The following is a 21,869-nucleotide window of genomic DNA, read 5'->3' as shown; positions in this document are numbered from 1 at the left end:
CTGGATCCACTCGCAGTTTCAAGACTGAGGTGGATAGATTTTTGCCAGGTCAGGGTATCAAGGGATGTGGGTAACTAAAGTTGAGGTATAGATTAGATTACCCTGAGCTAATAGAATGGTGGAACGGGCTCGAGGGGCTGAATGGCCTCCTCCTGTTCCTACTTTCTATAATTCTGCATTAAAATCACTTTGTCTTATTGAGACCTAGGGTTCAGTCAAGCGCAAAGAAAAGCTCGCAGTTCATTGTCGCGGGTTAGGTCCGAGCTTTGTGATGTACCAATGTTCAAACGTCCGCAGTTCTCCGGGTTTAACTGCGGTGGGCAGCTGGGCTCCTCGTCCCCGGGATGACCTCACATAAAGACCTTTTTGGCAATTTCAACCGAGGAAATGTTGATGTCATTCAGCACTTGCAGCTTAGTAATGGAGTTGAGCTCATCGGTGCGGTGTCTAAACTGACATGTTTTGTTTCCGTCGATAAAGACGTGGAAATATTCCTCATCGGAAGAAATCTCCATCTGCCAGGAAACAAGATCACAGTTAGAAAAAAAAGATTGGAAGTGTAAAGGCATCCGTTGGCAGTAAAGATTCATGTTGAAGTGTATTGGCATGCCAATGTTGGGGAGTTTTCATAATAATAATCCTTGCATTGGATGTAGCGCCTTATCATGTCTTCGAGATGTGACGAGGTGCTGTATCAATTGTAAGGATTATTATTATTATTATTTTTATTATTACCTGGAATGGCTCTTCTGCCTCTAATGGGCAGAATGGTGTCCTCTCCTCCTTGCCCCATTTGTTGGCCAGTTTGGAATTGCACACCAACTCTGATTCGGTGATGCGTGGGTTAAAGTGGAATGCAATCTGTTCGCTTTTGTCGCACAGAAAATTTATGTCAAATCTGCCAGGAGAGAAAGCACAGTCAGAGAACGTTTAAACCATCATCTCCACTTTCTGATCGTGTGGAGCCTCCTACAGCTCAATGTTGACAAGACAGAAGCCATATTCATTGCGTGAGGGACACTATATAAATACAAGTTGTCGTTATTGCGTGTCAACCGAAATTCCACCGAGTCTTAGCCTTGAGACTACGTGAGACGGGTCAGAATTGTGCAAAATCCTTCAATTTCAGGCTCGATTCAGAAGGAGTCGGCATCTATTTAAGAACTGCGGAAAATGAAGATTGAATTTGAGCCGAATTTAAGACTGAATCATAAAGCTTGAGAGAAAATAGCCTTACAGGCTGAGACCAGGTGGAACTGTAGGTCTGTTGGGTGGTTCTTTCTTTAGGAGCAACCTAACAGGAGTATTGCTACCATTCCCTCTTTTTTTTGGTCAGCCAGGTGTCTGACACAAGCGGAAACCCATCACCTGGCTTAAGAGCAACCAAACCATTCCCTCAATGGCAATACTGAGCCACACACACTCGAAAGCTCCCACCCACAGGATCAATTGTTGCTAATGAACACAGTTAATCTGTTCCCATTAAGAACAAGTTACACAGATCACTAACCATTGACCTCAGTACTCTTGGGTGAGGAAGGATAAAAATGTACCATGATTTATTTCACCAGATTGCTACTGAACCTGTTGAAAAGTCCACATATGTCTGGATGTTGGGTGAGTATGTGATTGCCTTCTGCCTCCCCCCACCGCCTCCTCCTTCACAGTCACGTCATCTGCTGACTGACTGTCTGACTGAGGTGACAGCAGGAACCTGTCTGAATAGATTCATGTCCTGTGATACCAAACCTTCCTTGACAGTCAGGCACTATTATTAATCTTACTCTCCCTCTCTGAGCGCTTATATGATTCCCATATTAGTTTGGATAAGCTGTACTTTTCTTTTCTCTTCACTCTTTCAACTTTCTCCCTTCTTGTTCTGAACGAGATAGACTGGGTGGAGGCAAGGGAGGGAGAGAGATGAAGGAATGTGCGATGGAGTTTCAGAGGGTGGGGGCAGAGAAGCTGAAGGCCCGACTGCTGATGGTGGGGTGGCTTGGGCCGGGCTGGGGGTGTGGGGGGACGTGGAGCAGGCCGGAGTGTGCGGAGCGGAGGAAACGGACCAAATGAACCCTATTTGATGCACACTTTCACTCCAGTTGTAGCCACACAGCATCAACATGGTGGGTGAGCAGAGCTACCCAATCGCAGTGATCGAGGGGGAGATGAATGAATAAAAGCCGAGGTTCCAAATATTTAATTTTCGGTGGATATGAAGTCTAAGCCACAGACACTTCATTTATATTCTGGTCTCCTGCACTAAGCTGGATGAGCAGATTGCAAAAAAAGAAAAAGGATTGAAGCTTCCTGAATAAAAGCAGAGAACGGTGTTAGTGGGACTGAAGATAAGCAGAACATCCTATGGATTATGTTTATCACCTTGCAGTCGACCACAGAGCTCTTAGCCTGCAAAAATGGTGAAATCACTCTTTGAGAATGCAGAGTCATATTTCAGCGTATTGATCATCGTGGCAATCAATAGATAGCCAAGGACAAGCTTCAGTGAAGCTACAACCATCGCCCTGTTGAGTTGTGTTCACAAGAACCTGCTTGATGCTGCAATGGAGTGTGGCGCTGAAGGAAGGATGATACCAAAAAAAGGGTTAAAAATCCCTTCAAATTTTTTTTCAAAAATAAGGCACTGAATCATCAAATGCAAGGATTATTATTATTGTTATCTCCATGGGTGACAGTTGCCACCTCCAATGTTTTCTTATCGGATTATGACCTTAATGAATGTGTCAGATAATGACAGCTACTGTTAAATGTGAAGTTTTGCCGATAGCTTTACTTTATACCTGCTAACAACTGGGTGTTCACTGACGTCACTTCAATTTAAAGTCTTCAACAGCCAAGAGAAAGAGGAAGAAATGACACTGACCCTTTAGACAGAGACGCGCGGAGAAAAATAAGCCAAAGCTCGGAAGACAATGAGCCAAAGAGAGAGCGAGGGAGGCAGAGGGACAGATAGACTGGGAACAGTGCAATGGGATATTTAATGTCCACTTGAACAGTCTCGCATTTCATTACCTGCAACAATGCAGCACATGCCCAGCATTGTATTGAAGCGCTCTGGGGCGCTACCCTGTGTGATGGGCTCTATATAAACGCAAGTTGTTGTTGTTGTATTGGAGTATGATTATGAGCTCAAAGCCCTCCGAGAGGAAAAGGGGAGAGACTAAGCGACGGAATGAAAGACAGTCAGACAGAGATCGCACTGATAACATAAACAGACCCAAACCCCTCCGGCAGCATATGTGAATTTGACACAAAGTGTTGGTCAAATCCTGACAATCCTTTCTCAGAGACCGGAATGTGGATTAGAGAATTAGAGCTGGGATTCAGGCCGGAAATTGAAAGTTTTCCAGGGATTGGTATTGCAACTGTGTCTGTTCGCATTTCCGAATCCTCAGTCAAGATTGGTTTGATAGCCCCCTTATCTCCCACCCAGTTTGGGCTCCCGTTCCTTCTCTGTAAAGTGCTTTGAGACCTCTTCCTAAGTGAAAGATGCTTTATAGGTCCTGTGGAATGTGGCAGTCACTATTACCAGGTATCCAATGTACCAGGTGGGCTGTTCTGGGTTCTGCTTCCAATTACCTGTTGGCTTCTGAGGTGGGTTCACCCTTGAGTGTAACATTCCAGCCAGGACACAGGCCTTCAGGATACACAGCTTCAAACTGCCCAACACAAATGGAGATGATTGCAATGTTATTAAAGACACCCATTTCTCTATTCACCAGACTCAAAAAAAATAAGGCTTTCCCCTCTCAGGTGGATTGCCAATACAGTGCTCAGTTATCCTATGAAAACACAAACAATATAACAGCAATGACATTGCTCGAGAAAGCTTCCCCGCTCTCAGGGAGAGTTGAATTTGATGGTAAAGAAATGTGCATAATAAACCTCGGGATATTTGTGAAAATATGCGGTTCCTTGAGTTCCCAGAGTCCACAAATCACGGTTAGTATATTACAACGGTAGAGATGAATAGCTTAAGTTGCAAGTTGTCGCAGCCAAAATATTTTGATGCAAGAAAATCCATTGATATTCCGTGTAGCTGGAGAGGTTATGAGAATTTTCATTTTAAACACGGAAGGTTGTTTCGACGTAAGAATGCCCTACCTGGAACCTTGGTTGAGGCAGAATCCATATTAGGATTTAAAAGAGAAATTTGGTAAATACAATATCTGAAAAGGAGAAATATTAAAGGGTTTATAGGGAGGGAGGGAGGGAGGGAGGGGTGGGGGGGAGGCAGGAGAATTTGATTAAATGGATAAAAAAAATCCTCGCATTTGATACATCTTCTTTCACGTCGAGAGGACGTCCCAAAGCACTTCACAGGATAAACTGCCAATTTTATCTCGGGTAGAATCTCCCTTCTCTTTTTCGGATGGCTTTTTCAGACAGACAGCACAGGCTCAAGGGGCTTTCTTCTGTCTGTATATTTCTATGGTTCTACGCTTCCTAATATGTGCGTGTTTCCGCAGATTCAAATATCCTCGAACGAGGCAATGAATTAAATTCTGAATGTGCCTGGCTCCAGTTTGCAGCATCTGAAACCTCGCTCGTTTGTTGTCTCTAGCTTGGTACAGGAGCCTGAGGACATCCTTGCTTTCATTCACAGTTGAGCAGGCAGGGGAATGGACGTGACTTAGGATGGAATTGGCATCCCATAAATAAACATTCCGAGGCCACAGATGGTTGAGAAATACTTTGTCTCCGCAATGAGCTTTAGAGCTATTCAGCTATATCGCTATGAGTACAGCCCTATAGTTAATGGTGCTCTTTAACTAACTGGTGTTAAAGTGTTTCATCACCACTGTGGATATAAACCCACAAGATCCTTGCATTTGATATAAAGTCTTATCAATTCCCAGACAAGTTTCATTACTCGCACGTCTCGGTTTACCTTGCAGTAAGTAGGAACCCGGTTGTTAGTTGATTGGCGGATTGCTTTCCCGGATTAATAATCCCTTTTAAAACAAAAAATAATTATTTGGTCACTTAATCCACGATTATTTGTGGGGACGCTGCTGTGCGTAATTGGCTGCTGCGTTTCGCCCACAAAATATAGTCAATTCACTTGACAGTTTATCCTGTGAAGCGCTTTGAGACGTCTCAACGACGTGATAAGACCCATATCAAATGCATAGATTATTTTATCATGATTATTATTATCTGCAATGTTGTCCTCTGCCTTTGCTGGACTTTTAAAACAAACTACTTCTCATTCCAATCTAAGATTCCCTTGTCGCAGAGACTCTGTGCCAGGCACCTGAGGCTGTAAACACTGTGAGAGGTTTATGCTGCAAAATGCATTTTGTTTCAACCATTACCCATCTATGGTAATGTAAAAACTGAGGGATGAGGTACCTCTTCAGATCGGTAAGCAATTCAACTTGTGGAGCTGGAAATAGTATAAATGTTGTGTGTATACTCACCCTTAAAGTCATCCTGTCTCCTGTGATGTGGTTCTGGACAAATCACGGCAGAATCACAGCAGGTCCAACAGGGAGACAGATATAGAGGAGGGTCAGGGAGCACGTGGGAAATGGATTAACAGCCTGACAAAGCAGATGAGGGCCGGTGGAGTGGGTGGGGGGGGGGAATGAGAATGTGTGTTAACCACAGACAAGTTATCTTTATCCTGTGGCTGTGAATCAGTTGTGCAAAAGTCAGTAAGATAGAAGGAGATTTCTGAGCAAGGCAATCCTTGGATGGGTGCTGCACCCACAAATAAATCACGCGCTCATTCTCCAGGTAGATATTTTGGCCTCCAGCCTGACTCAGTTGGTAGCACTCTCAAAGAAATGAGAGTTTCTCCTGGTGTCCTGGCCAACATTCCTCCACGTCAAATTTGGTCACTCACGTCATGGCTGGTTGTGGGACGTTGCTGTGAACAAATTGGCTGCCGCGTTTGCCTACAAATACAGTTACTACACTTTACAGTAAAATCCCGCAAAACACTTTGAGGCGTCTCAATGATGTGATAAGGCGCTATATCAAATGCAAGAATTATTATTATAATTATTAAAATCACAGTTTCTTTATTTAAAACAAGCAGCGTTGCAATGTTGGCACTGCCTGTGATCAACTCAGTTTTACTTTCTGATCCATATCTTCCTCTGGAATACAAACTATAAAGCGTTGTCTCTTGTTCGGTTACAAAAGTCAGCGCTGGCCGATTTATTTAATGCCATGTTAAATTAACAACATAGCACAGGTGTGGGATCTCGATCTACACCAACAGACGAGCGGAATTGATTCAAAGCTGCAATTCGTGCTGTGTGGGCTCTTTGCCTGCCAACCTGTTGTTGGGTGTTTCCTCTCGGATATATTGCATTGTGATAATGTCTGTTCACATTTTCCACTCTGTAGGTCTGGCCTTTTTTTCCATATTACCCATGATTGACTGCCTCCGTATAATACCATTGCTTGAATGTCACATTTTTTTTNACAGACTCCTAAAATCTTTAGCAGCTGACAACTGCGAATTCCTCAGGTCACCGGGTTTTCCAGCTCAGAGAATTGGTTGGCAGAGCGATGTGGTGTCAAAGTGATCTGGTGCTGATCTACACTGCACTCAGCTCAACGTTGTGTTTAGATAAGCAGCGGGGCAATGAGGTCAAATACCATCAGTATGAAGGGAATGGGAGTCCATATCCGAGATCGATTTGTGACTCGGGCACATTTGAGGGGAACATCATCATCATCATCATCATAATAATAATAATCCTTGCATTTAGTACGACACCTTATCCCTTCGTTGAGACATCTCGAAGGGCTTCAAAGAATATAGATTGTTAAGTGGATTGACTGTGTATGCTCTGGGTAAAACGTGGCAGCCAATTGCGCTCAGCAGTGTCCCACAAACAGTCGTGGATTGAGCGACCACATTCTTTTTTTGGAGGGATTATTACCCCCGGACTTTGGTGAGTGAATGTGACTGATTCTCTGTTGCTGGGAAAATGTTACTGACTGTAGCAACGTGAGCTAATCAAAAGAAAATCCCTTCATCATCTCACACGAGCCAAGGTCCATATGTTTATGGATATAAACGGATAATCTGCCATTTGATGCTCCCGAGCCACTCATTGGAATCAAATCTGGAAAAAACACTCCAGTCCCTTCATTGTCAACCCTTCTGTGTATGGACATCTGGAGAGATAAAGATAGAGTGGGTTTCTGGAAGGAAGAGATCAAAATGGATTAAGATACTTCTTCATTCGCATATTCATTCACTGGCTAGAACACAAGCTATGGCCCACAAATAGCTGTGAAGTGAATGACCAATTTATCTGGGGGATTGTCAGCTAGGACACCACGAGAGATAGAGACTCTCTTCCTTTCTGAATAGCGCCGTGGGATCTTTAACAACCACCTGACCAGGGCACAGGTGAGGTCTCTGTATTATATCTCATCCGAAGGATGGCACCTGTCCTTAAGAGCACTGGCTGCCAAGCTTCCCACTGTTTGCCCAGCGAGGACCCCTCTACCTGATAGGGCTTTGGTTTGCAGGGTGAACGGAAGCCAAGTGGGAAGAATCTCTGCTCCCAGTGACTGGTCTGTCCCTCTAGTGTTCTGCTGATGAGCCAGGCTGGCTGGTCTGCTATCAGAGGTGCCCAGAACACCTGTGGACTCACCTGGCTCAGGAACGAGACAACTAAGACTACCACAGTCATGGGGTTGAATTGATTGCGACATTGCGTGCTTTCCAAGCTTATCACTTGGCACCAGCTCAGCTACACGGAGACTCCGCTCACCCCCCCACCCTCACCACCCCACCCCCGTGAAGAACATGAAAGTTTAACCCTTAGGAGATTTTACTATAAACTGGCAGGAGCTTCTGATGTGCGTTTAATTCAGACGCATGAAAGGGGAACCTACCTCTTAAATGTATACCCGTCTCTGTACACCCCCGGCTCGTTGTCAGACTCCACCGCTGTGAAGTGTTCCAGGACGCTATATAAATGCACGTTGTTGTTGTTGTTGTTGCCGTACATTAAAACAATGCAGTAAAACCCTGTCCGTTTTTAGTAGAAGATATAATTATTGCCTGCACTGCTTGGAAAATATATTTACAGCGAAATGGAAGAATAATTGTTTCAAGGATCCAGAAGTTAACCCTGGAAAGTAATTCTTCTATTCGGTTAAATGTGCCGGAACTGGCAATAGGAACCCGAGTGTATATAATTACTAGATACAGCTGAAATATAATTATTGTGCTTTTCCCATCTCTGTTGCTTTTTTTTTCCATTTTCCATGGGCTTAATGACAAAGCACCTATCATACATTAATAATACATCACCAGTGCCACAAGTGCAAACGGCTTAATTGATGCTATGATCACATAACATAAAGGAAAATTGAAATGTAGGAGCACTTTTGTTACTGGTGTCTGGACATTAACCAAAGCTGCCTGTTAAATGAAAAAGGCTTTGGCAGATTCTCAGCTCTCTCTTTGACACACACATAGCATTCTATGGCAGTGTTTTCCGGGGGTAATAAACCCTTTAGAAAAAATAATCAAAATCAATAATTTGGTCACTTCAATCTACGACTGTTTGTGGGGACGCTGCTGTGCGCAATTGGCTGCTGTGTTTCGCCCACAAAATATACAGTTAATTCACTTTGCAGCACATTCTGTGAAGCGCTTTGCGATGTATTGAAGATGTGATAAAGCGCTGTATCAAATGCAAGGATTATTATTATTATTTTTATTATAGTATTCCAGTCAGCCAATGCAATGACAGTCTTACCTAAACTTGAATTAATCTTGGCAATTTGTATCGGTGGCAGTCAACCAGAATAATTGAGCAAGTCTGAGGTTATTGGTTTTATAGAGAACACAGTAAGAATGCAGCAATGCTCTCCTGAGTGAAAAGCAGAACCCGAATAGCAAATAGGAACTGCCAAGTGCAGGTGTGGAGGTGAACTTGAGAAAGAAATTCCCCAAATATTATTTGATTTTAAAATATTGCCATTTTTCTGGGAAAGAGCGGGGACGTGGGACTGATTGGGGAGCTCTTCCAAAGAGCCAGCACAGCCACGATGCGCTGAATGGCCTCCTTCTGTGCTGTAATATTCTATGATTCTATTTTAAGAAAACAAATATGGACTAAGTCCAGCAGATCAGGAGACGGTGATGGAAATAGAGCTGGATGTGCTTACTTTTTCCTGCATTAAAAGCGGATGCAAAGTTCCCCCGTGAGCCCTGGAATAAGGAGAAGGAAAAGATGATGTTTTCAAATTCGGATGGGCGGAGAGGTCCGAGCTGCCACCTGTTACCACAAACATAGAAACATAGACCCAGGAGGAGGCCATTCAGCCCCTTGAGCCTGTTCTGCCATTCTATAAGATCATGGCTGATCTGTACCTCAACTCCAATTACCCGCCTTTGCCCCGTATCCCTTGATACCCTGACCTAACCAATATCTATCCACCTCAGTCTTGAACGTATGTGTTTCAACGAAAACAATGTTGCCGTCACCTGAAGACTAGTCATCGCGGCTTCTCTCCTGTTCTCCTCAACCCACGTGGCTGACCTTCTCGTTTCAATATAACAAACAGTTTGGGGACAAATGATGGGGCCAGTAAGTGCATGAAGGTGTCTGTGGCGACCTTATGGCGACTGATTGCCGTATTTCGGTATTTAATTTGTAGATTTATCCGTAGCTCCGTAAAAGCTAAAAGACCTAGGCTGTGCCAAAACCAGCTGCGGTAAACCCTACCCCCAGAGGGAATGGACTGTGAATATTTCTGGCTATTTGCCACCTGCTGGCAAAGCAACAAGCACAACATGAACCTTATCGATAAATCCTGTAAATGTTCGCTCGCAAAACACAATCCTTTCTGCAAACGCTTTGCCAACTGTCAGGCAATTTGCCGCCAGTGTATGTAGTAAATTAACAATTAATCACTAGACGGAAGAGGCATGGGACAGCAAGCATCACTTGGTATCCAAATGGTAGAGCAGCACAGATTCAGCAGCCTGTTGGTAATAATAATAGAATAATAATCCTTGCATTCGATACAGTGCCTAAAACATGTATTTTGTGGGTGAAACGTGGCAGCCGATTGCTCCCAGCAGTGTCCCACAAACAGTCGTGGATTGAGTGACCCAATTATTATAGGATCTCATTTCCCTACAAAAAGACCCACTTTTCCCACAACCAGCTCTGGTGCCGAAACGTCGAGCTTCGACCGGATTCTTGCGAGCCGCGGGCTGTTGGTGTGTTCTTTTTTTATCCCGAGGGAATCCTGCGGCTCCAAAGTGAACGAGTAATGAAGCAAGTGTCACAAGGACTTGTCGTACGCGTCAATCCAACCACGCTGGAGCTGTCAGAGCGGGCCGGCCTGGAAAATAAAAGCGGGAGGGAGAGGAGAGGGGGAGGGAGTGAGGGAGTGAGGCGATTTTCCCTCCTGTTGGTAAGAGCTACTCAGAGATAGTAACAGGCGGTGAGCTGGAGTGTTAGCAATCCAGACGTTTCTTTATCTGTGTAAAACAGCAGCTGTATATTTCCGCTGAGTTACAAAGAATTCAGTTCTCTTTATGATCCCAGCCATCGGCGTGAGAAAAAAAAATATCCCCTCGTTTTGCTCGGAGGAAGAGCCCACACTGCGCTCTGGAAAGGTGCGAAAAAATTAATTATGAAATGTATTTTCGAGCGGATCCCGCCAAAAACACAAAAACAGCAACGCTGATAAAATTCCGCCTCTTGCGACATTCCTTTCCGTTGAGCAGCGAGAGAGAGGTGCCATATGGAGAGTATCACAGGGCAGGGAGAGGAGGGCGTATGTTACTGGGCCACATCTTGTTCCAGCCCCGCTCTCTCCCCTCTCTGTCGAAATTCACAATTCCCTGGAGGATCCACAACCTACAGTTCTGAATATCGCCAGCAGCTGTGCAGATGGCTTGAACGCCTCATATGGTTTGAAAACCACGAGTGAAGGATTTTAACTTAAAGGGACTTTGCCACTTTCAGTGTCCGGCTAAGTGGCAGTAGACCACACACACTAACCAAGTCTAGAATAGTAATGTGATAATAATCCTCGCATTTGATATAGCGCCTTATCACATCTTCGAGACGTCTCAAAGCGCTTCACACACTGTAGTGTACAGTGAATTGACTGTATATTTTGTGGGCAAAACCCAGCAGCCAATTGCGCCCAGCGGCGTTCCGCAAACAAGTTGTGGATTGAAGTGACCGAATTATTATTTTTTTTACAAAGTTACCAAGCTAAAGCTTCGTAACTTGGGACCACTCAGAATTCCTAACAATAGTGTTCCTCATCGCTCGAGAGGTGAGTGTTTCCGTGATACATTGCGAAATGTGTTTGACGCCAATCAAGAGGGGGTTTTGAATTTTTTCCTTTGGTCTTTGTGCTGTGACACCACTCGGACCTGTTGTTGGGTGAGAGACAGAAGCTCTTCCAGCTCCCTCTCCTGGCCAAACCGCAGCACCGTCTCAGAGGACAACCTCTGGCACTTTTCTGCGTACAACATAGACAGCTGTTATAAACACAAGCAAGGCAATGAGTTTCAGAGGGAATGGGACTTGGCACAAGGTTTTAATATGCGATGTGGAAAAATAAATCTGGGTTAATTCCCTCCTCGGGGGTGATATAATCCGTTCATATTTATGGTAGTTTTGCAATTAATGGTCAATGGGATTCGAGGCTTTCAGCAGATCGTGTTGAGGGATTCGGAGGCTCCAGCACAGATTGCTTTCTGCTGACTAGATTGACCAGTACAACAACAACAACAACAAGATTCCATTTATAAAGCGCCTTTCACGTCAGGAGGACGTCCCAGTAGGAGCAAGGTTTCTTCCCACTTGGCTCCTGTTAATCCCGCAAGCCAAAGCTCTCACAGGTAGGGTGGTCCTTGCTGGTGAATGAGCAGGATGCGGTTTTAGCTGATTAAACTCCAGCAGCCACTCTCAGTGCACACTCCGAGTCCCCAAGCTTCAGCGCTTGGCAACCTGCTCCTCAAATTACTTTCCGGATTTAGAGAAGCAGGGGGCGCTTTCCATTCTAGGTGTACAGGAAATTTTCCACGTTCACGGAAAATATGTGGTCCTTGCCGACAAAATATACAGTCATTTCGCTTTACAGTATAAAGCGAAGCACTTTGGGATGTCTTGAAGACGTGATAAGGCGCTATATTAAATGCAAGGATTATTATTGTTACTACTAGTCTCAGTTTGGTTTGGATGCTCTTAAGATGGGGACTCGCTCACATGTCGCTGACCAGAAAGAAAAGTGTAATGTCAACGCTTTACGACTAGGGGGAGCAATCCTACAAGAAATGGCTCCCATGGTGGCACTGAGCAACACTGTACCGGCTCTGGACCTGTCACTCTCTCCTGCCACACATTTCCAGGGAACAAGAGGTGCATCGAGTGAGGACGCAACAGTAGCCCCTGATGCTCCTGATACTTCAGTCTCTGCTGGGAGTGAACTGAAAGATAAAGCAATCAGGCTCAGCATTTCATCTCATCTGTCCTGTGGCTCAGTGGTTAAAGCACTCGCCTCGCAAGCGAGAGGACCTGGGTTTGATTCCCAGGCAGGGCAAAACCTTGGCCAAGTTTCCTTACTCCACACGCACGCCTCTGTTTACCAGCAGCAAGTAGGAACCCGTTTGGCGGATCGCTTTTCCGGGGGTAATAATTCCTTTAAAAATAAAAATGTACAACTGGCTGCCATATTTCGCCCACAAATTGTACAGTCAATTCACTTCACAGTACATTCTTGTGAAGCGCTTTGAGACGTCTCGAAGACGTGATAAGGCGCTATATCAAATGCAAGGATGATTATTATTCATATCTAAGCTTTCTAGAAGCCCTTCCAGATACCAGGATAAACCCTGCTTTATTTACTTAATGCGAATTCCTGGCTTAAATTTATCAAGTGCTCTTTTTGTACTGTATCATTAAAGGGGTAATGGACCCCTATATTTATTGACGATACCTCCAGCCATTTGTTCCCCTCCCCCAACCCTCCGATGTCTGGTCCAAGCTATTGGCTTGGGATGCATGGAACAACAACAACAAATTACATTTTATAGTGCCTTTCACGTCGGGAGGATGTCTCAATGCGCTGGACAGTCAGGGATCTGGACCCGAGCTGGGGGTTGGGGTCGGGGGTGGTGGAGTGCAGGGAGGTAAGGGTAGGAGGGTGGCCGAATGCGTGGGTGAAGAGGAGGGTCTTGAGACGTTGTTTAGAAGGAGGCAAATGAGGCATGGAACAGAGCACAGAGCGTGCCAGCTTCACAACCTCGAAAGCAATTCTGTGCAGGGCTTTGCAAATAGGAGAATTAGTCAGAACAATAGTGGAGACCAGGCAATATAAAAAAAAGACTGTCTGGAAACTGCCCAAGTGTACTGACTGTCACCAATGACAGGAAGCAGACTCCCTTCAAGGAGGTCTCCTCCTGGGCTAAAACAATCAGGGCATGTCTGTCCCACTGTTAGACTGAGGAAATGGAGGAAATGCGGGGCTTTACTGAGAGGTCCAGGGAGAGCATTCGAAATGGGAACGTATTCAAAACAAATACATACAATATATATTAAAAAAAACCTTTCTGCCTCGTTGGATAAATGGTGTGTGACAATGAACCATTTAGATCAACAGGATCCTAGATGTGATCCTGGTCGTTTGTTTCAAGAACAAATTGCTGTAGAACGATTTCTGCTAGAAAATAATAATATCTGGGGATACAGTATATAGTTTGGGGCAAGACGACCAGGACGGTGGAAGGCAAACTAGATGGACCTTGGTCTTCTTTGGCCGAGCAAGTTTTTCTGTTCTTAGGGCTCGGGTTAGTCGCTGCTCCAATTGGCCTTAGATTGTTGGGAATGGGTTGACATTGGAATGGGATAGGAACGGACTCAACTGTGATGACTCTGCTTACCTAGAGCCTAGGCTCACTGAGCAAGGTATCAGACAGCAAGTGATGTCTGCAATGAGTTAATGTTATCAGGAAAGATGGGGAGATTTGGATTGAAATGTGCAGAAACCTATCTCCACCCTTCAAGTGTTGTCAAAGCAAACAGAGCCCACATATACACGAGTGCCCATTTGTCAGGTGTGGCGTGTGCTCCCTCTCGCTCTCTCTCCCCCCCACCCATCCCGGCCTGGGAGAGAGACACTCTTGCATTTACCTATTTCCGGAGAGTATAGATACAGATTGGCAAGGCCCAAGGTTTAGAGATCCTCATGTGTACAGAGTCTCTCCATCAATTATTTCATCTGCGAGTGTTGTTAGGTTTAAACTGCAATATTTCAGGACTTGTCGATCAATAAATCACCAGCTCTTAGATTTAAGGCTCCAGTGTCAATCCAGCGGGAATGGATGTGGGGAGGGGGAGAGGGAGGAAGGGAAGAGGGGGGGAAGGGGAGAGGGGGAAAAGGAGAAGGGGGACACGGGACAACAGGGCTGCACGATTAGGAGAACAGTTCAGAGTAAATTTCAGCGCCTTGGGACGTCCTCCCGACGTGAAAGGCGCCATACAAATGTAATTTTTTTGCGTTTTTTTTGTCTGTAAATGTATACCGTTGGGATGAATGACAAGGGCGCCGATGCTTGTACAAAGGGAGGTCAAAGCTGCCGTTCTGGAATAACCCCAGGAAGCTCTTTATTAACCCAGAATCGGTCCAACCATAACAGGAAACCCTTTGAGATTCCACCAGTCTAACCACAATTGGTCAACGTATAGTGCAAGTTAACTCTGTGCCTCACTATCGACTACTGCAGCAGCACCACAATAAAGCAAGTACTACAATAACAATAATATTGCTTTGTAAAACAAACCGTACAACAACATCTCTGGACTAACTGTTAAACAGTAAGATAAGAACAGGAAAATAGACCACTTTGACCATCTGTCCAGTTGGGTCCCAAAGTAAACGCACTTTGTCCTTAACTCATTCCCCTCTGAATGGATTCCATTGCCAAACAGCTCCCCAAATCCTTCCTTAACTTGCGGACACAATCCACATAAGACACCAGATGGGAAACTAATGTGCTTGAAATTGAAATTTATAGCAGAGGAGGGAGAGAGAGAGGGGTGGGGGGGGGAGTGGGGGTTAGTGGAGACATTTCAAAGCAGGGGTTTCAATACAAGATGTTTCACAGCTGTTCACCTCCAGCATCTCTCTATCTCTCTCTCGCTCTCTCTCTCTGTTGGATGGGATGATTTCCATTCCCCCTGTGGCTACCCACATGCTCTGCACAGCTAGCAAGGCCCACAGGGAGCATTTCGTGCCTCGTACCGACCATCACAGGTCTAGCTGTAGGGCCTCTGAAGAATGAAGCAACTCAACTCCATCAAAGCCCTTGTGGTACCCGCTGCCATTGCTAATCCTGGGCTTCCTGGCAGGCTGCTCGGGGACGCCCCCGCCCACCCCACCCCACTGACTGCTGGAGGACAACAGCTGACATGTGGGGGGAGGGTGGGACGGGTGGGTGGGATATGAACAGCTTACCATGCAAATTCCAATGTAAATGGATCCCCGCATCTACGCAGCAATGTAGGCTTGGGATGTGCGGAATTCTGTCAAGTGTAGTGACTATGCATTTGTAGGCAGAACGCGGCGGCCAATTTTCACATAACAATGTCCCACAAACAGCCGAGGAGTGAGGGACCCATTTTTACTCAGGGGATTGTCAGCCAGGACGGTGGGAGAGAGAAACTCTCTTCCCTTTTGAATTGCGCCGTGGGATTTTTAACGTCCACCTGACCAGGCAGACGGGACATTCTGTTTAATGTTTTATCCTCAGGACGGCATCTCAGAGAATGCAGCGTCCTCCCAGCCCTGCACTGGAGCGTCAGCCTGGAGTCAGCCTGTGAGCTCAGAGTCTATTACCTGCTCACATCCTGCTAATAATTCTCCCTGGGACCAGTTGTTTTTAACGTGAATGGTTGAGTGTAATCTGCGTGTGGCAGGTGCTGTGTACTCCTGTCAGTAGCAATGATTGAAGAGACTCCGAACGTGTGTCTGGGATTGATAAAACATATCAGCACTTTGGCTCGCTGTGCTTTTATCAGCCTGATTTGGTTTCGGGAGAGTTTTTGATTAAACTGCTGCGAATGGAGTCAAACAGACAGTCTGATAGTGCAACACCTGGCGTTTCTGAGGTTCTCCCTTGCACCTGACCCAGGCCTCTGGTTCCAGCCCTAACTCCAGGCAGGAAAGCAATCCAGGCTTTTATAGCAAAGGTAAAGTACACAGGCAGCAAACTGCATTACTGGTGATTGGCAGCCACCTGCTTCAGTCTCTATCAGACACCAGCGCATTATGTAACTTGATCACAAATATACAATGGCATTCAACACGGCTCTGAAGCCTGGCACAAGAGGACAGAGCGGGACAATATAATAATAATAAAAATAAAAATAATAATCCTTGCATTTGATATAGGTTAGAAGACTCGCCGCTCAAGTGAGAGGACTTGGGTTTGATTCCTGGGCAGGATGAAACCTAAGGAAGTTTCCCTACTCCACACACACACACACACACCTCTGTTTACCTAGCAGTAAGTAGGAACCCGATTGTTAGTCGCTTTTCCGAGGGTAATAATCCCTTCCAAAATAAATAATAAATAATAATTTGGTCACTCAATCCACAAAATATCTTTGCCCACAAAATATAGTCAATTGACTTTACACTATATTTTGTGAAGCGCTTTGAGACGCCCTGTCAAACACAAGGATTATTATTATTATTACTATTATTGGGTTATAATGTATTCACCTCCTGCATTAACTCAATACAAACAGGGCACTAGCAAAGTGGAAATTCACTTGACAGTATATTTTGTGAAGCGCTTTGAGACATGTCAAAGACGTGATAAGGCGCTATATCATATGCAAGGATTATTATTTATTATATTAGCAACTCATTGGACTGAAACCAACTCTCTGTGCATGAAGCATCTTCAGTGTAAGTATTTATGGGTTGTTAATCTCTCCTAGATTTGCATTTGACAAACAGAAGGTGTTAAATTTTGCTCCTAATTATATGCTGCTGTCATTTGATTTGCCATCAGCGAGATGTTTATTACCCTAACAAGTCGCCCAATAATCAAACCTTCACACAGTCCACGCTCCAACCTTCCCGCAGCGCTTGACAGTGGCGGAGTCTGACACCGAGCTGGGGGAGAGGAGTGGGTTGGGGAGGGGGGGTGGGAGGGAAGTGATCAAAAAAGGAAGATCTTTAGGCAGGATCACATCAATCCATTCCGAATTAGAATAGAGCTTCTCCCAGTCTCCTGGCTAACAATGCCTCAGATAAATTGATCACTCACTTTATGGTTATTTCCGGTCCAGCGCACATTCCCAGTACATCCGAACCTATAGGTGAACCTGTGAAATAACAATGTAGTTCAATATTGGACATTTTGGGTGTAGAGACAGAGGGAACGTTGTGAGAGACACCTTACTCTTTTAGACAGAAAATAGACAAAAATTGCCTTCCGTTATGGGAGGGGGGAAGAGAATGACTCGATTTGAACTTCAGGTAATCCATCTGTGTTTTTTGACAGTTTTTCAACTGTCTTCTGCAATGGAAACTGCTGTTACGGGGAGAACAGTAGAAATGACAGTTCAGCTGTGCCATTTGTTGGGCCTATTTTGAGGAGGATCTTTGTGTGTGTGTGTATTTGCTTTGTTGCATTGTGCCTCGAGGCTAATATTTGAGATTGCACATTTGTCTTGGTTGATTCTTCAATGAATCTCTTTCGATGCCGTGTCTATTACGACCTCAAAGTCCTTGGAATCAACACGACAGAGTATGGATACTTTGCCAAAGAGACAACGTCAAAGCACGAAGCTTCCCTCTGTGTGTGCAACTTTTGCCAATGAAAAGTCAGAATATTCCGATCAAAAGATCTGCCAAGATGGGATAAACTGGTGGAACAGGCTAGGTGGGCTGAATGGCCTCCTCCTGTTCCTGTTTTCCAACGTTCCTAACTTTATTTGGACTCTGTTTTCCACCATCAAAAAAATCACTTTCTTTTTCAAAAAAAAGTATTTACATTTTTTTTCATCACCGATTATCAAGTACATGACAGAAGGCATTAACAATGCTAAGTGTTCTTGAGACTGCTCTGTTGTGGAAGAAAGCCTTGCAGATCAGAAAGAGTCCATATTCAGTCCTTAATCTGTTCCTTATCAATTGCAAGGATTATTATATTATTATTATAGTTGGTAGAATCTGGAGCTCTGGCTATGATCTGGATCTCTGGACTATGGGGGAGGGGAGGTGGGGTTTGCGTGGGGGAAATCAAATCAAATTGCTGTGAGTTGCAGTGGAACAAAAGCTTTTTAAATTGAGGAAGTTAGGCAAAGCACACAGTACGAATTTTCATTTCCAACAAAAGTGGAGTGGTATTACATTATATCGCTTGTCAGAGCTGAAGCCTCGTTGCCTCTAACTGTGCTGAAAAGTGTTCATTGCTTTATGATGATTTACGGTGCCTCAGATTGCTTACTTTCTCAAAGCAAGCTACTGTTCAAGAGGAACCATTCCACCTTTTTGCAGATGACACCTCAGTCATATTTCATCCACGTTTCATGGCAATTTAGAGAGCGAGAGAATTCCTGTTGAGTCTGCGAGTTCACAAGTTCAGGCCTATTGTCTTACATGGAAAGCCATTGTATGAGGTGATACCTGCACTTACTGGCCTGACCCCCTTCACACTCAATTGTCCACGCAAAAGCTCTCATTACAACCCCCCCCCACCCCCCCACCACCGTTTAGCCTGTTGCAAAGTGAATCTTTACTTGTGTCGGTTGTTTAGGAAGTGGTCAAGTTATGATTGAATTAAATGACTTGTGCTTTCTCGACAAAAATGCCACTGTTGCGACAATTTCACCTATTTTAGGTAAGAACTGACGAAGCGGTCGATTTAACTTAACGTAACTTGACTTAGACAATGCGTGTTGGTTTAAATCAGCTCAAAGGAGATTTTGTTTTTCATCTGAATGCGCCGTTGTTACACATGAACATTCAAGTTCCATTTGAAATTAACTTTGAAATGACCACAACTTTGTTCTTTGTGGCTTGTACAAACCAAGGTCACGTTACTGTGAGACAGAGAGCAGTGTCAAATACTATCACTGGTATAATCAGTTGCATATATCTCATCAGTAAAACAGCAGGTACCACATTCTCTTTATTTCCCTGCTGGGGACAACACACTGTGGAACTAAACCAACTGGATTCTGTTTCTCTCTTTCCCTCCCGTCTTTCCCAAGCGCAGCCGAGGAAGATGTTTTTAATTTCAATTTCTCAAAGCGCTTCTCTTGGATTGCAGTGTAAGGTGTGTTGATGGTGTATTTTGTGCACACACGAGTGACAAAACTATACATTTCAAAATGATATTGGATATACCACGGGCTGTTCGCTAGCTGGAGCAAACTTTCATTTCTTGCAATGGGTTATTTTGCTTTTAAGAGTCAATTGGCAACACTTCTACAGCTACTGAACAGGGTACGGTAACTCCCATTGCGTCTAGCCTTTAGCAAACAATCCCCCAAAAATGTATTGAGCACTTTTCAATGTGATGTTGTCTCTTTAAAGTGTTGCAGTGTCTCCAGTGAGGGCCTTAGATGATACAAGCGGTAGTTTCTGTTAGAGCCTTTTCACGTGAATGATGGGTTAGTGAGGAGACCGAGAAAATGAGGCAAAGCCATAAAGGGCTCAGTTATTTTCTGACATTTCGGCAAATCGAAATTAAGAATCAGATCCGCTATACGTCACAGAAGGTTATAAAACTCCTGTCACTTAAAAACTAGTCTCTACAAATCTACGGTGTTCTTGTGAGTTGAATGACTTTCAACATAAATGATTGAAATGGTAAACCCTCAGTGACTTATAACAATTATTATACTCCCATTCCTTGGGAAGCACCATAAAGGGTCCACTTTCGAAAATATGTTTGTGATTTCTATTGCTGTTGCAGAATTTGGCCTCGGGACAATTTTTCATCTCCATGCTATTGTGAATTGACCCTGGTCCAGATTCACAAGGGATCCATTATGTTTTATAGAGAGAGGGTGGAGATATGTCCATTTCTGCACTTTGTAGTCTGAGGAATTGCGACCCATAACTTAGAATAGTTTGGACTTGTGATGAAAGATATTCTTTTGTTTGACTGAGGTGCTTTTGTTGTTTATCTGTTATATTCCCCCTTTGGACTCTCTTTGAATGCCCCACTTAAAATAGAACTTTATTTGGTTCTATTTTCCACTATGAAAACAATACCTTTTTTTTTAAAAAAGAAAGTTTTAAGAAGATTTTTTTTCCTTCTTCCATTGCTAAAACTATTAATAAGTACAAGGAGCCGTAACAATGAATAGTGATACTGTTCGTGTCAGAGGGAGGAGGAACCAAGGCTTGAGTTGGGCGAGAGTTGGTTTGAGAGCAATCATGTGTTTGACATTTTTACACTTGTTAAACGTACTGAATTGCTTTCAAACGTGACATTTCTATCACCACAGAATAGGAGTCATTACTTCTGCACCCGAGGGTAGATGGAATTTGATTGACACTACACATCGCTATCTGACAGGCTGGTGAAGTGAGTCAGTGAACTGGATTCAGCAACACATCGGAACGGGCATAACTGACATCTAGTTCAGAGAAGTGGAAGTTCAGAGAACTTCCAAAGAAGTTACAATTGTACAACAATGGTGTCTGCTTAACCGATCAGCAGGTTCAGTCTGGGTGTTATAGTCCCTGTGGTTCAATAAGTCCAGCTGGTCAATTGCATTCATGAAGACTGTGACCTTTTTCACCAAATGGGTCATTCCATCAGCATGACACAACATGAGACAGATATGGTTTGGATTTAATTTGGGTTTAACTGCTTATCACTGACCCAGCTGCCATATCACTTTAAAACAATCATTTATTGCAATGCCCAGAAGCTGTTGTGCGCAATTGGCTGCTGCGGTTTGCCCACAAAACACGCAGTCACTACACTTTACGGTATATTCTGTGAAGCGCTTTGAGACGTCTCGAAGACATAATAAGGTACTATATCAAATGCAAGGGTTATTATTATTATTATTTGCATTATGTGCATGGAATCGTGTTCAATCGGTCGAACATATATCAGTCAGGAATTCACCAACTTTACGTTTCTCAATGTTATTTAAATATATTATTATTATTATATTATGACTGAGAGATTCTAAAGATGTGTCACTGCCCTGAATACCTCACATTGGGTTTCCTGTTTGCAGAATGGATTGAATATTACTATGCATACACATATGACAAATGTGTGTGTTATACAGAATATATATATATATATGTAGAGAGAGAGAGAGATAAACACAGGTGAACTCTGTCTCTTAAAGTGACTCACTCAAAGTGATTCAGACTATTTTGAATCGGTTGCAGCAAAGGGTTAAAAGTACCAATTCCACCCAGTTTTGAAGTGTTCAGAGGTGAGTGTGAGGGTTGTTGTTGAGCACTGGTTCATTTATTGGTACGGTATTTTAATTCAAATCACTCACCACGGCTACAGACTTGTACTCACTCTCATATCAGTTGATTGATTTATCGACTCGATAGGATTCATTGGCCTCCCAGAGCGATAACTATTCTGTCCCGAGTGAGATACAGTCAACAGAGGAAGATAATGATGCATGATCCTGATTGCCGCAGTGCACGCAGACTCTCACTGATTTATCTCGGGCAAATTTATTACAACCTTCATCTCCCTCGCTCACCATCTGCTGAGGCTATAAACTCTGCTGATTACAGGGTTCTGTGGACTCTGTGTGTGTGTGTGTGTGTGTGTGTGTGTGGCTTGTTCCCCGCCACACTTTGCCAGAATTGTTCTCTTAAAAAGG

General features: G+C 44.1%; 1 protein-coding gene across 1 annotated transcript; it reads right to left on the bottom strand.

Annotated features, from left to right (window-relative positions):
* Positions 1-240: 240 nt before the first annotated feature.
* grifin (galectin-related inter-fiber protein) lies at positions 241-5,454 on the bottom strand. Its single transcript, XM_007906066.1, has 4 exons — positions 5,442-5,454; positions 3,598-3,677; positions 736-898; positions 241-515 (listed from the first exon to the last, which is right to left on the bottom strand). Exons 1-4 carry the CDS (start codon positions 5,451-5,453, stop codon positions 351-353), a joined length of 420 nt encoding a protein of 139 aa, XP_007904257.1. The 5' UTR covers position 5,454; the 3' UTR covers positions 241-350.
* Positions 5,455-21,869: the final 16,415 nt, after the last annotated feature.

Source organism: Callorhinchus milii, unplaced genomic scaffold (assembly GCF_018977255.1).
Source record: "Callorhinchus milii isolate IMCB2004 unplaced genomic scaffold, IMCB_Cmil_1.0 Scaffold16, whole genome shotgun sequence".
Lineage (NCBI taxonomy): Eukaryota > Metazoa > Chordata > Chondrichthyes > Chimaeriformes > Callorhinchidae > Callorhinchus > Callorhinchus milii.
This window is presented reverse-complemented; position numbering and strand designations above follow the sequence as displayed.